Source organism: Monodelphis domestica, chromosome 2 (assembly GCF_027887165.1).
Source record: "Monodelphis domestica isolate mMonDom1 chromosome 2, mMonDom1.pri, whole genome shotgun sequence".
NCBI lineage: Eukaryota > Metazoa > Chordata > Mammalia > Didelphimorphia > Didelphidae > Monodelphis > Monodelphis domestica.
The window spans coordinates 198,320,722-198,332,885 of NC_077228.1; the positions used below are offsets into that span (position 1 = coordinate 198,320,722).

General features: G+C 46.5%; 1 protein-coding gene across 1 annotated transcript; it reads left to right on the plus strand.

Moving 5' to 3' along the window:
- Window positions 1–2,935: 2,935 nt before the first annotated feature.
- EPOP (elongin BC and polycomb repressive complex 2 associated protein) lies at window positions 2,936–7,421 on the plus strand. The gene has a single exon (XM_007482329.3). It carries the CDS (start codon window positions 5,153–5,155, stop codon window positions 6,389–6,391), a length of 1,239 nt encoding a protein of 412 aa, XP_007482391.2. The 5' UTR covers window positions 2,936–5,152; the 3' UTR covers window positions 6,392–7,421.
- Window positions 7,422–12,164: the final 4,743 nt, after the last annotated feature.

Below are 12,164 nucleotides of genomic sequence, written 5' to 3' on the forward strand. Positions count from 1 at the left end.
AAAGCTGATGACTTTTTGCCACTTTGCCTCACTTCAATTCACTTGAAAGTCATCACCTCATGATGTCATTGGCCTCTTCAAAAATGAAGGATGAACAACTCTATTCCATTTTTAGCTTATTCTCGTTATTAAGAGATTCCTCTTCTTGATTCAAACTTATTTTGCCTCTCTACAACCCTTGCCCATGACCCCTACCTCTGCCTTCTAGGACCAAGCAAGACAGATTCAGTTCTTCTTGGATAAGAGAACTTTCAAATACTTGAAGAGTGCTACCATGATTCCCATCAGTCTTCTCTAAGCCAAGCCTCCTAAGTTCTTTCAACCCATCCTATTTCCTCATATGACATAGTCTCTTACTCCCTCTTCAGCCTTCTTATCTCTTCTGGGAATTCTCCAACTTACCAATGTCTTTCTAAAAAATCTTGGTCTTAGTCAAGAAACATTTATTACATGCCTACTATGTGCCAGGGATTGTACTAAGTGTACTAGGGATATAAAAAAACAGACCAAAACAGAATAAAACCAAAACCAAAACTTAGTTTTTGTTCTCAAGGAGCTCACAGTATAATGGACAATTTAATGGGACACAGAACTGAACAGAGCATTTCAGCTACAGGTGGCCTGACAAAGGAAGGGTATTTGGTCCCTTATTACAGTGGATTCTACTTTACTTAATGTAGTCTGGGACAGCATTAGCTTTTTTTGGTTGTCATATCACATAGTTGACTCATTTTAAGTTTACAGCCCACTTAAACCCACAGACCTTTTTTATTTTTCGTAGAAATTCATGTTTATCCACACCTCCCCCATTCTGTACCAGAGAAGTTGCCTTTTGGAATTCAAGAGTAGAACTTGACATTTCCAGGAACACAGGAAGGATCTGGTTTCCTTCCACCAACCTAGATCATATGGCAGATGGAAACTTGAGGCATATAGAAGTTATGTGACTTATTCAGGGTCACCAAAAGTAGTAAGTGGCAGAAGCAGAATTTGGACTGAGGTCTTTCTCACTCTTAAGATCAGCACATGGTCTCCAATTCCAGATTAAGCTGCCTATTTCTTTTCATTCCTATTAAATTTCATCTCTAGATTCAGTTCATGCTCTTGTCATCCATTGTGTTATCTATTCCTTTTATAGTCCAGTTGTCAGCAAATTTGATGTGCATGCCATCTTTGCCTTTAACCAAGTCCTTTTTTTTAAACCTTACCTTCTATCTTAGAAGTAATACTAAGTATCAGTTCCAAAGCAGAAGGTGGTAAGGCTTAGGCAACTAGAGTTAAGTGACTTGCCCAGGGTCACATAGCTAGGAAGTGTCTGAGGGTAAATTTGAACCTAGGCCTTCCATCTCCAGACTTGGTAACCAAGTTTGTAATAAAAATGTTGAGATAGAGGTGGAGGACAAAGGGAAGGAGAACCTCCCCCCCTTTCCTAATCTCTTTAGTTATTGCTTCCCTACCTCTGCAGTAGGCAAATGGTGGGGTGTCCTCTAATGGAGGAATCAAGATTTAACCAGATTGAGTTCTCAAATCCCTCTTCCTCGTTCTCTGCTTGAAAGGGGCCTCTGGGAAAGGCAGGGAAAGATGAGGGTGAGGAGGGATGGGGAGGCCTTGACTGAGGCTCTTTGACAGGGATGAATACTTCTGAAGAAGTCCTTCAATACAGCATTAGAACTCAAATTTGAATCCATCACATAGAGGCTGCCTACTCTAGCTTCCCCTACAAACTTCATGACATCCTCTCACCTCCCAGAAGTGAAGAGAGAGAAAGAAAGAGTCTGGAATTCTGGAATAAAAAGCAGGAATAATTGTTACATAATGCTTATAAATGGAGAAGAATTGCTTCTTCTCTCCCCCTACCCAGTTTCCCTATCAAATGTTTGCAGCTGGAATGGGGGTAAGGTGGGAATTTGACCAAAGCTCTAGTCCATCCTTGTGAGACACAGAAGTTTCTGTTGGAGTCATTGAACCTTAGAGAGTGTCAGAGTTGGAAGGGAACTTGGATGATCATTATTCCATGGGTTCTTAACCTAGACTCTGTGAACTGTTAAAAAATTTTTTTATTTGTAATTGTATAATTTAATTCCCTTGTAACCTTATGTACTTTATCATGTGCATTTAAAAAGTTATTTGAATAAGGGTTCAGAGGCTACACCATTCTGCAAATGGGGTCTTCACTAGACTCACACACACTCCAATTCCCTCATTTTACAGAAAGAGAAACTGAGGTCTATAGAAATCAAGTAACAACTAGAAACCATATCTCCTGACTCTTTTCAAACTCTATTGTACTTTCCTGGTCCACAACTCTACATAAAATCTTCTCAATCATTCAGTCTTCTGAGGGGGAGGTAAAGGAAGAGGGCTTTTGACTTCCACTCCAAGGGAAGCAAATACCTATTTAAACTTCCATCTAGGAGATAACTGATATAGAGTAAGTCGGGGCTTCATGGAAGGTATTATCAGAATCAAGCTCTTCAAAGACACCTGTTTGGAGAATGGGAAGGCAACAACAGTACATGACCACAGGCATCTGGGAATTTCACAGTGAGTAAGTTTAGAGGTACAAGGATGTATACATATGATTCTCTGTGTGCAAGACTGTGAGTGTGTGATTGGGTGCCTGAGCAACGTGTAAGTATTTTTGTGTGTATTTGACTATGGAAAAGTTTGTGTAAAATTACAACTTGCGTTTCTATTCATCACTATACTACTGCAAATATCTGAGGTTAAGTATTATTATCCCATTTTTTATATACTATAGGATACTGAGGCTCAGAGAGCTTAAATGATTGGTCAGGGAGCTAGCTAATATGTAGCAGATCCCAGTCTCAAGGTCATATTTCTGACTCCATGTCTAGCAAACCTTCTGTTAGGCCAGGATACTGTATTCATAGACTCCTAGAATTTAGAGTTGGAAGGGACCCAGGAGATCATCCAATAGAATCTTTTTATTTTTACAGATAAGAAAAATGAGACAATGACATTTGCCCAAAATAGTGAGTAATAAAGCCAGGATTTGAATCTAGTTGCTTCAAGTTGTAAACCAGCACTCTTCAGATTATGATATACTTCCTTTCTGGGAACGATTGCATATATCTGTGTGTGTGTGTATGTATGTGTTGTGTGCTCCTTATGGCAGACACCCCATTATATACACCCTTTACTGAACCCCAAGGCTGATGGTGACAATGCATTGAGTAGCTATAAGGGATCCCAGAACTAGTCCCAGATCATGCCTCCTCCAGTCTCTCCATATACAGTGTGGACACTAGGGATGGGGTGGGTGCAGAATATAGGTTTTTTTAGCAACAAATACCCAAACAACTGCTTCATCTTCTGGACTACACACCTGGAATCGACCCTTCTTTCTCATCCAGATGTTGTTGGGGGACACCTGAGGAAAACAATGCTCTGATTGTCTTCTTCATTAGAGGTGGCAATCTAGGCACTTCCTCTTTCTGCATACTGACACCCTCCCCCATTTACTTCCTTAGTAGAAGATAAACTTTTATGTCTCTCCTCACACCCTTATTCCTGCCGGCCCACTCACCTCTCTTTGATTACCTGGAGAGGAGCTGCAGTCTAACAACTGGATTTCCAATCTAGGGGAAGTAGCCCAGGGAGATTTCAGTAGAATTCTCTTTTACTGAGTTTACTCTCCTTGAGGAAAGGAGCTAGGATCAGTTTCAGTGCATTTCTTCCCCTTCACTTCAAGACCCATTTTTTAAGTTGGGGAGAGGAGAAAGCTTTTGCCAAAATCTTCTCCTTTCCATAGCGCTCAGGAATGTAAGAATACCGAATTCCCATCCCCCATCCCTCAAGTCTGAATAGAAATGCCCATCTCCAAAGACTCCCAGGATGTTTCTGGAAAAGGAAAAAGGTGGGGGTGGGTAAATGGACAGGCAATGGGCTAAAGACTCCCCCTCTCCTTTCTATAGAGACTCCACCCCTTAAGCCCCTGTATAGGAAGGACCTTGAGGATCAATCCTACCAGAAATCCTTCAACCCGAAGTGGTATTTCAGGACCTTGGAAGGAGAAAACCTGGGAACCTTAAGAAGAGAATTTCCTCTCCGAATCTCAGTTTCCACTTTGTCTAAAGGAGCGGATTAGATTATAGGACTTCTATGGTCCCTTCTAACTGTAAGTGATGGTGGAGGCGTGGCCAAAGGTTTGAAGTGGAATCGTCAAGTTATCGGATTTTGTATATAAAAAGTGGATAAGGCAATAAAGGTTCCCCCCGCCCCCAATAAAGCAGGAAGGAAAGGAAACATTTTGTCAACCTATCTATCCATGTATACCCCCAATCTGATCCATATAGATAAAAGTAATTCGCTTCGGACACACACGTTCCTTACTTCAAGGGTTCACACACAAACTGGGCGCATTCCCACACTTTCACACCCAGTTACTCTCAGGGACCCACATTTACACGAAACACACACAGAGATTCACATTCACAGATTCACTCCCCACCGCCTTGGGAGATTTCCACGTGAGTGTAGATCTATCAGTGAAATGGGGAAGGGGTGGGTAGCGAAAGAGGCGGGGGTAGAATGGCTGAGTTGACGTCACGCCTTCAGACCACCCAATCAGCTCCCGACTCGGAGCCCCAGCTCTGGTATTGGGGGAGCCAGGGGGCAGTTCTCTATAACGCGGTCCTCGGGAGCTAGCCAGGAAGAAAGGAGCTCAGCAGAAGGTGCCGCCACCGGGAGCCGAAGACTGGGGGTGTGGGGGAGCCTGGGAACTTCCCCGCCTTCCTCTCCAGCCGCTTTGTTTCCCCAACCTCCGCGCTCCTATCTTCTCTAGGGGGGCTCCAGCCGGGGCTGGGGTGAAGGCAGCTAGAGGAAGGTTTCCTCCTTCCCCCTTCCGGGGCGTTGCATCATGCCTCGCTCCCCTGACCGGGTGGTTGTCTACGCCAAGACTTGCGGTGGACCCAGGAGTCCGGTGGCCAGGCTGAACGCGTGAGCAGACGAAAGAAAAGGCAAGAAGACGAGTCCGGAGGTTGCTGGGGAGCCGGCGGGGGACGCCACAGAGCAAAGACCTCCCGTCGAGGGGGTGGGCAATGTTCTTTCCTGCGGGGCCTTTGGGAAGCGTGGGTACCAGACCACTGGGAAGAGGACCCTCTCTGTGGGTGATCCTCCAGGCCTCCCCATGGAGACCCTACTCCCTGTGTCCCGGCCAGCCGTCCAGGCCTCCCCCCGGGTATCTCCTTGCTCCCCTACACCCCGGAAACCACGCCGGGGTACTCAAGAGTTCTCTCCTCTTTGCCTGCGCACCCTCGCGTTCTGCGCCCTCGCCAAGCTCCGGGCCCCCCAATTGGGCCTCGTCCACGGGCTGGAGGGAGTGGCCGGGGACAGTTGTTTGGGGGAACTGGGGCCGCGGCCGTCAGTTCTCGTGGGCCCTTTTTGCGGGGGCAGCCGAGCCCGGAACAGCCTAAAGTGGCAACCGACTAAGCCCGGCACGTCAGCTGGCTATTCTAGCGATTCAGATTCGACTAGAGCCGGAGACTTCTCAGACGGCGAGGACTTGAGCACCAGGGTGCCAAGCAGCAGCAGCGAGGAGGAGGAAGATCGTGGACAGCAGAGTATTTGCTTTCGCAGGGCCGCTCCAGTCCTCCCTCCAGCTCTTCCCCCACTTCGGGATTCCCCATCTTCTCCTGCCCAATTCACCCCCCCTAGCTTGATCCCGCAGCTCAATACCTCGGCAGTTGCTAACGCCATTCTGCCCCAGGCGTCCAGTCCTCAGTTGCTGCCTCCACCCCTTCTGCCTCCGGACCCCAAGACTGGCCAGCGGGAGCTGGGATTCCTGAGAGTGGAGCCCCAGAAATTGCCTCTTTCCCAGAAGTACGAGATTAAAACTGCTGCTCCTGAAGACATCTCCCCCTCTGCATCCTCTGAAACCTCAACCGGTAGCCCCCAGACTGCTGATGCCAGTGGAGCTACGGCCCCCTCGGGCGATCCCCGGAGGGAACATTTCGATCGTTTGATTCGCCAGTCGAAACTATGGTGTTATGCTAAAGGTTTCGTGCTGGACGGGCCGAGTTTACGGCGAGTGTCGGACCGTCCAGCCTCGTCCCCAACGAAAGCCCAGGCAGGGGGACCCGTAAAAAAACGCCGGCGGCCGGTAGCTTCCCCGCGCAAAGCCCAGGCTCGCCGCCCCCCGGCCTCACTCCCAACCAAAAACTCCTTCAGCCTCCTAGCCAGCTTCCCCTGTCCTCCAGCCTTGGTGGTGGGGGAAGACGGGGACCTGAGGCCCGCATCCTCGCTAAGGCTTTGTGGTTCCTCCAGACCGCCCCCAGCCCACCCGCTGTGGAGATGGCAGCTAGGAGGACCCGCCATCCCTGAGCCTCCCAGCCTCAAATTCTGGGGGCGTACACTGCAAAGGCTCTGAATGGGGAGGGGGGTCCCTACATCCTTTCCTTAAAGAGGGAAGTTGCAGGGATCTGCCCTATCGGAGAGCCCTATGTAGTTTACTTCTCCAAACTCCTGCTCTTCGCTGGGGATCTCCAAGTGTGTCAGGGAGCCTAATGGAGTCAAGGTGAAGTACCCAGCTATCTCCTACACCACCCCAGCGCCTCTTCATCCTTGGGGGAGACGAAAAGAAGCCAGAACCGGCATGGATAGCGTGGCTTCTGCTCTGGGCTCTTTCTGGCTTGTAAGGGGGTGGGGGTGCGGGGGATCGCCGCGGGAAACCAGCTCGGAGTTATGTAAAGGAGAGGAAAGACCCAGGGGATGAAGAAAACACTTCTGTTCCCTGGAGAGAACTGAATAGGGAGGAGGGGGTGGGGTGTGTGGGGATGGGGGTGGAGAGGCAATCTGTAGCTAGAGGTGAAGGGAGGAGAATCGATCTCCTCAGTACCCACCTCCAGTTCGGGGACTCCTAGCACTTTAACTCCCCGAGTCCTTTCCCCTTTCTCTCCTTCCCAAGTTTTTTTTTTCCCTCTTCCCCCAACCCACACTGTACAAAAGTAACAAAACTCTGCAACAGCTGGTTTGGAGAATGGGAGGCCTGGACCTCTTCGTCTTCCCTAACCCTCAGCTCAGCAATACTAGTGACCCCAACCCGAGACTCATTTTCTTTCCAGCAACCACTCCCTACCCCCTCCTACATCTGTTTTTTGTTTTTCCCTATCATCACCGTTTTCTTCTTCCTTTGGGGGATTTCTAAAAGTGGGGGGTAGGTTGCTTGGGAAACTAGGTCTCCCTCTCCCCACACACCCTCCAGTCCTGGAGTGTTGGGGGGGATGGCAAAGGGAATTGGAAGGGATTGGAAAAACAAAGTGGGCGGGGCTAGGCTCTGAGTTTGAGGGGGAGGGGGCAAGCCCCTTTACTTCCCAATCTGCAGACTTTGAGGAGGGGGTGAGAGGCTGTCTCAGGGAAAGCAATGGATGGATGAAGAAATCAATAAAATCTAGACCAAACGAGTTGCCTTTCGAGCTTCCTATGCACAGGTTTCTCTTCTTGGAGCTGGTGGGAGGGGGGAAGGATTTAGATGTAAAAGCTGTCCTGGGCAGTTTGGTAGCGCTGAAGATCTTGGAGGGTGGGACCAGCCCAGCCTGGAGGTGGGGGTGGGGGTGGGGTGGGCAGATACAGAACCAAACAGCTCTTGAGGGAGAAAAATCGGAGAGACTTTTGCTGGGCAAATTGAGAATAAGTGGTTGATTGTTTCCAAATGCTTGGAATAGTGAAGGTTGGAGGATGAAGGGAGATCACATTAAAGCAAACAGAAAAGACCCCTCTGCCTGCACCCTCAGCTGAGTATGTAGGGAAGGGCACTTGGGGATATTTAGCTGGTTGTCAGGGATCTCTTGATGGATCAGAGGAGGGAGGAGACCAGGGATTAGGTTTAGGGTCAGAGGCTCTATTTACACAGAAAAGGGAAAGTGGAGAAATAAACCAGACCTGTTCTGTTACCCCATTCCCACTCCTCCCTCAACACACATCCCACATGGGGCCACCAGTCCTGAATTCTAACAGCCAAGGGCATGTAGAGGAAAAAATGGGGTCTAGTAAGCAAGGAAGATCCTACTAAACCAGTGAGAGGAAATTTCCTCCACCTTTGCTGAGGTTGGGAGTTTAGCATGGTCTACTCCACAGTTCCAAAATTCTGAGTCCCCAGTCCTGCACTGAGCTCACAGATTCACTTTGCTGCTGCTCCAAAGAGCAAATTCCAGGTACCAGAGAAGGGTATCCATTCTTTCTTTTAGAAGAAATTGTAAGCTAGGTTATTTGGGTGGGGGTTGTAGTTGAAAGTGTCTTCACCCTTTTTTTCAATAGAAGAAACTTGGGGAGGGCCACCACCCAGTCTACTTACTTATGGGTGGGGCAGAAGAGGAAGGGCTAGAAAATTACCTTGAGTCACAGAGTTTTTTGTTTTTAAAAATCTGTGGCTCTTTTCCTTAATTTCTTTTTTTTTTGTTGTTGTTGTTGGGGATGGGCAGTAGCTAGGCATAGTTCATTCTCTCTTCAACATCTGGCCCTATGAACCCTAGTGACCTCCTCCTAACCAGCTGTGTTTTGCGGGGGGGGGGAGGGGGGGGAAGGGAAACAGTCAACTGCTGATTTTCATTTGGAATGGCCACCTATGGGTTGGGGTGAGGGGGAAGGCTAGTGACAAAGAGGGAAGAGAAATGAGGGAGAAATGGGGAAAGAAGTGATTGAAGAGAATGGGAATGGGGAGGAAAAGAGGTAAGTGGGGAGAGACAAAAGAGGGGGGAACTGGGAGCTAAAGGTGAAGGAATGTTGTTAAGAAAAGGGGAGAGCCAGAAATAAAGGTGAAGTGGGCTGGGAGGTGGAGGGGGCTGTGGAGGGGGGGGGTAGCCTTCTTTCACTTGGTAATGTGGCCAGTATACAAAGCTCTCGGCCCATTAGAAGTAACTGGAGATGGGGGATGGGGTGGGGGAAGGGTGGATTAAGGGAAGAAATACTCATTTTAAATCTTTCCTCTGAGGACCTGGGAGTCAGTCCCATTAATTGGTCTCGGAGGCTCCCTGGAGGAAAAGAGTGGGTGAAATAAAAGAGATAATGGCAGGAGGGGATGAGGATTCTAAGTGATTTAAATATAGGACTACTACCTTTCAGTTTGCTTGGGGAGAATCACTGAATACCTAAAAGAGCTTAGGGTACCAGATAAGGTGTATGTATATATATATTTTGGGAAGGGATGTTGGGAGAAGATGGAACATTTCAAACATCAAGGGCCACCCATGTACTTGAATTCAGATTTCCAAATGATGGAGTGGAGACAATCAGGAATTCTTCTGTTGAGACATAGGATTAGGGCCTTGGCTGGGACCTTTCCTTTACCCCTAAAAGTTATGATCCAATAATAGGACCACTCCAAACACTCACAAACATAATTGCCTATAAAGTAAAAACTCATAACTATGTCAAACCAGCCACACCACAGCCAAACCACACCACAGGAGGGACCCAGAGCTATTTGACGAGTTCTTTATGTGAGTCTTCATCTGAGTCGTAATGTCACAGTACCTCTGTTTTCATGTGTAATAAATGAGGTAATGCCTTCCCTTGGGTGTTGGTTTAACTCTTAACATTATGACTCTATGTCTCACTCTTAGCCAGGCAGCTAAGTGGTAAAGTAGATAGAGTGCTGGGTCTGTAGTCAGGAAGAACTGAGTTCAAAGCTGCCCTCAGAAGCTTACTAGCTGTGTGACCTTGGGCAAATAATTTAACCTTAATTTCCTGACCTTAAAATTCAGATAATAAAAACGCCAACTCCCAGGGTTGTTGTGAAGATCACATGAGATAATATCTGTAAAGCACCTGGTACATAATAAATGTTATATACATGTTAATTATTATAGATAAATTTTAATGTGGCCTTAGGGCTTTGCTAGCTTTGTGACTGGGCAAACTCACTACCTCTGCTGCAATTTCCTTAAGTATAAGGTGAGAATCATCTATCTCCCACAATTCTTATGAGGATCAAATGGGATGAAATTTGTAAAGTGATTAGCACACTGTCTGGACTATGATAAGCTCTTACTAAATGTATATTCTCTCCTTTTGTCTCTTTGTGTCTGCTCTTCTCTAGCTCCCTGTTTCTTGATTTATGTGCCAGCTCTAGAAAACACATTAAATTCTTTCTCTGGGCATTTCTATCTCTGTATCTTTCTCTCTTTCTTCTCTTTTTCACATAGGCATTGGTTTGGATATGTGGCTCTCCATGGCTCTTCTTGGATTATATCATTCACTCAACAAACATTTATTTCTTTATGTTTTATTTTGTACTCAGGGACTTTTCCCAGAGTGGGAAGGAAACCATTTTATCAGTTCAGGTCCCCAGCTGAATCTGGGGGGGGGGGGGTAATGAACTGTTTCCTTGTTAAAAACAAAAACAAAAACTAGGAATCTCTACCAGGCTTCTTTCCTCTCTCATCCCCACCATGCAAGCCCTGCTGAATATCCAGAGACTTCTCCAGTCAAAGCTGGTCCAGCACCTGGCTTCTCTTCCCTTCCCCCTCCTCCTGTTCTCTCCTTCCTTCTAATCCCCCATCCCTTGGGACCTCTCAGTCTCTTTTCCCCTCCTCAGTGACTGGGTCTCCCTAGTCTCTTTTTACTTATTTCACTGTTGAGTCTTGGAGTAGAGCTCCGGCAGAAATGTACAAAGCCTTATTATCTTGATGGATAACGTTGGATTATGCCTTATCTTTATTTAAAACACAATGCGCAATTTAGTTTGCTGGGAGATTGAGATTTCAGTTTATAGCTCTGGTGTGTTGTCTCAGAACTGTCCACTAGATGGCAGATTTTCGCTTGAGCCAGATTGCTTGAAAAGTACTGATTCGGGCTTGGATCGGGTTAATCTGCCAATATTTATAATATCGAATGTGTATTATTCACAAGACAACTTGCTCCTCGCCTTCTAGGAGCAATCAAATTGGGGAGTTGAGACATACAGTATGTACTTTAGAGCCTTACCTCCTCCATTCACAGGTCAAGTGACTGATCAAGTCATTACCACCAATGGGCTTTAACATTCCTATTTATAAAAGGGGAATGGATGCATATCTGTGGCAGTCAATGGATTCCCCTCCCCCACCTCCCCTCCATCCTCACTCCTGGCTGTATGTTTGAGATGCACACTAATTTGCCACATAAATACACCAAGGGCTTAAAGTGGTAGATATTTGTGAACATGGGCACTTTGCTAGAAATAGGATAGGATTTATACAGGCTGTGGCCAGACTAGAGAGATGAGGTTGAATGTGATGATGACTTCCAACTGTCAGGCAATTTTTGTAGTGAGATCCAAATGAATGTTGTGTTCATTAGATCCAGTGTGTTTGGTCAGAACTGGCATATATGATAGGCACATCTGTCTCTCAGTTTTCCTTACTCCTTATCTGTCCCTCATTTTCCCTCTCTCCCTTTTGGCTCCTCATCTTGTCTATCATCCCCCCATCTTTCTGCATTTCAATTTCCTCTTCCCTCTGGCCCTCACTCTCTTCCTTCCTTGGTCCCCTGGTTTCTCTTCTCTTGGTTTTATTCCTCAATTTCTCCACTCAATCCCCTTTTCCTTCTACCTCTCTCTCTCTCTCTCTCTCTCTCTCTCTCTCTCTCTCTCTCTCTCTCTCTCTCTCTCTCTCTCTCATTTGTCTTTCTCAGTCTCCTTTCTTTGGCTTTCTTTCTTCTCTCCATTCCAGTCTTTTTCTTCTCTCTTTCTATCAGTTACCTCTTGTATTTGAATGAAGTTAATCTCCCTTCTCTTTGACCCCCAATCTTCTTTTCTCTTTGTTGCTCAGTCTACCTTCCCTTCTTGTATCTCCCCTTTCCCCCACCTCCTCTTTTTCTATCATAATTTTCTCTTCTCTTTATCCCTTGTTCTTCTTTATGGTATACAGTCTCTCCTCTCTGGCTCAGTCTCTTTCTTCTTTCCCTCAGCCTTTCTTTGTATTTGTTCCCTAGAAACCTTCTCTTTTTAGCTCTTAATCTCCTTTTGCTTCTGTCTCTCAATCCACCTTTCCTCTCTATTCTACTCTTTTCTCTGTCCCTCAGTTTTTTCTTTTTATTATATAATTTCCTTTCTCCTTTATTCCTTACTCTCCTCTCTGTCCCTTAATTTCTCCCCTCTTTCTGTTTCAACCTATTTTTTCTGCCTCACCTTTTATCATTTCTTCTCTCCTCTCTCAAACTCCCTT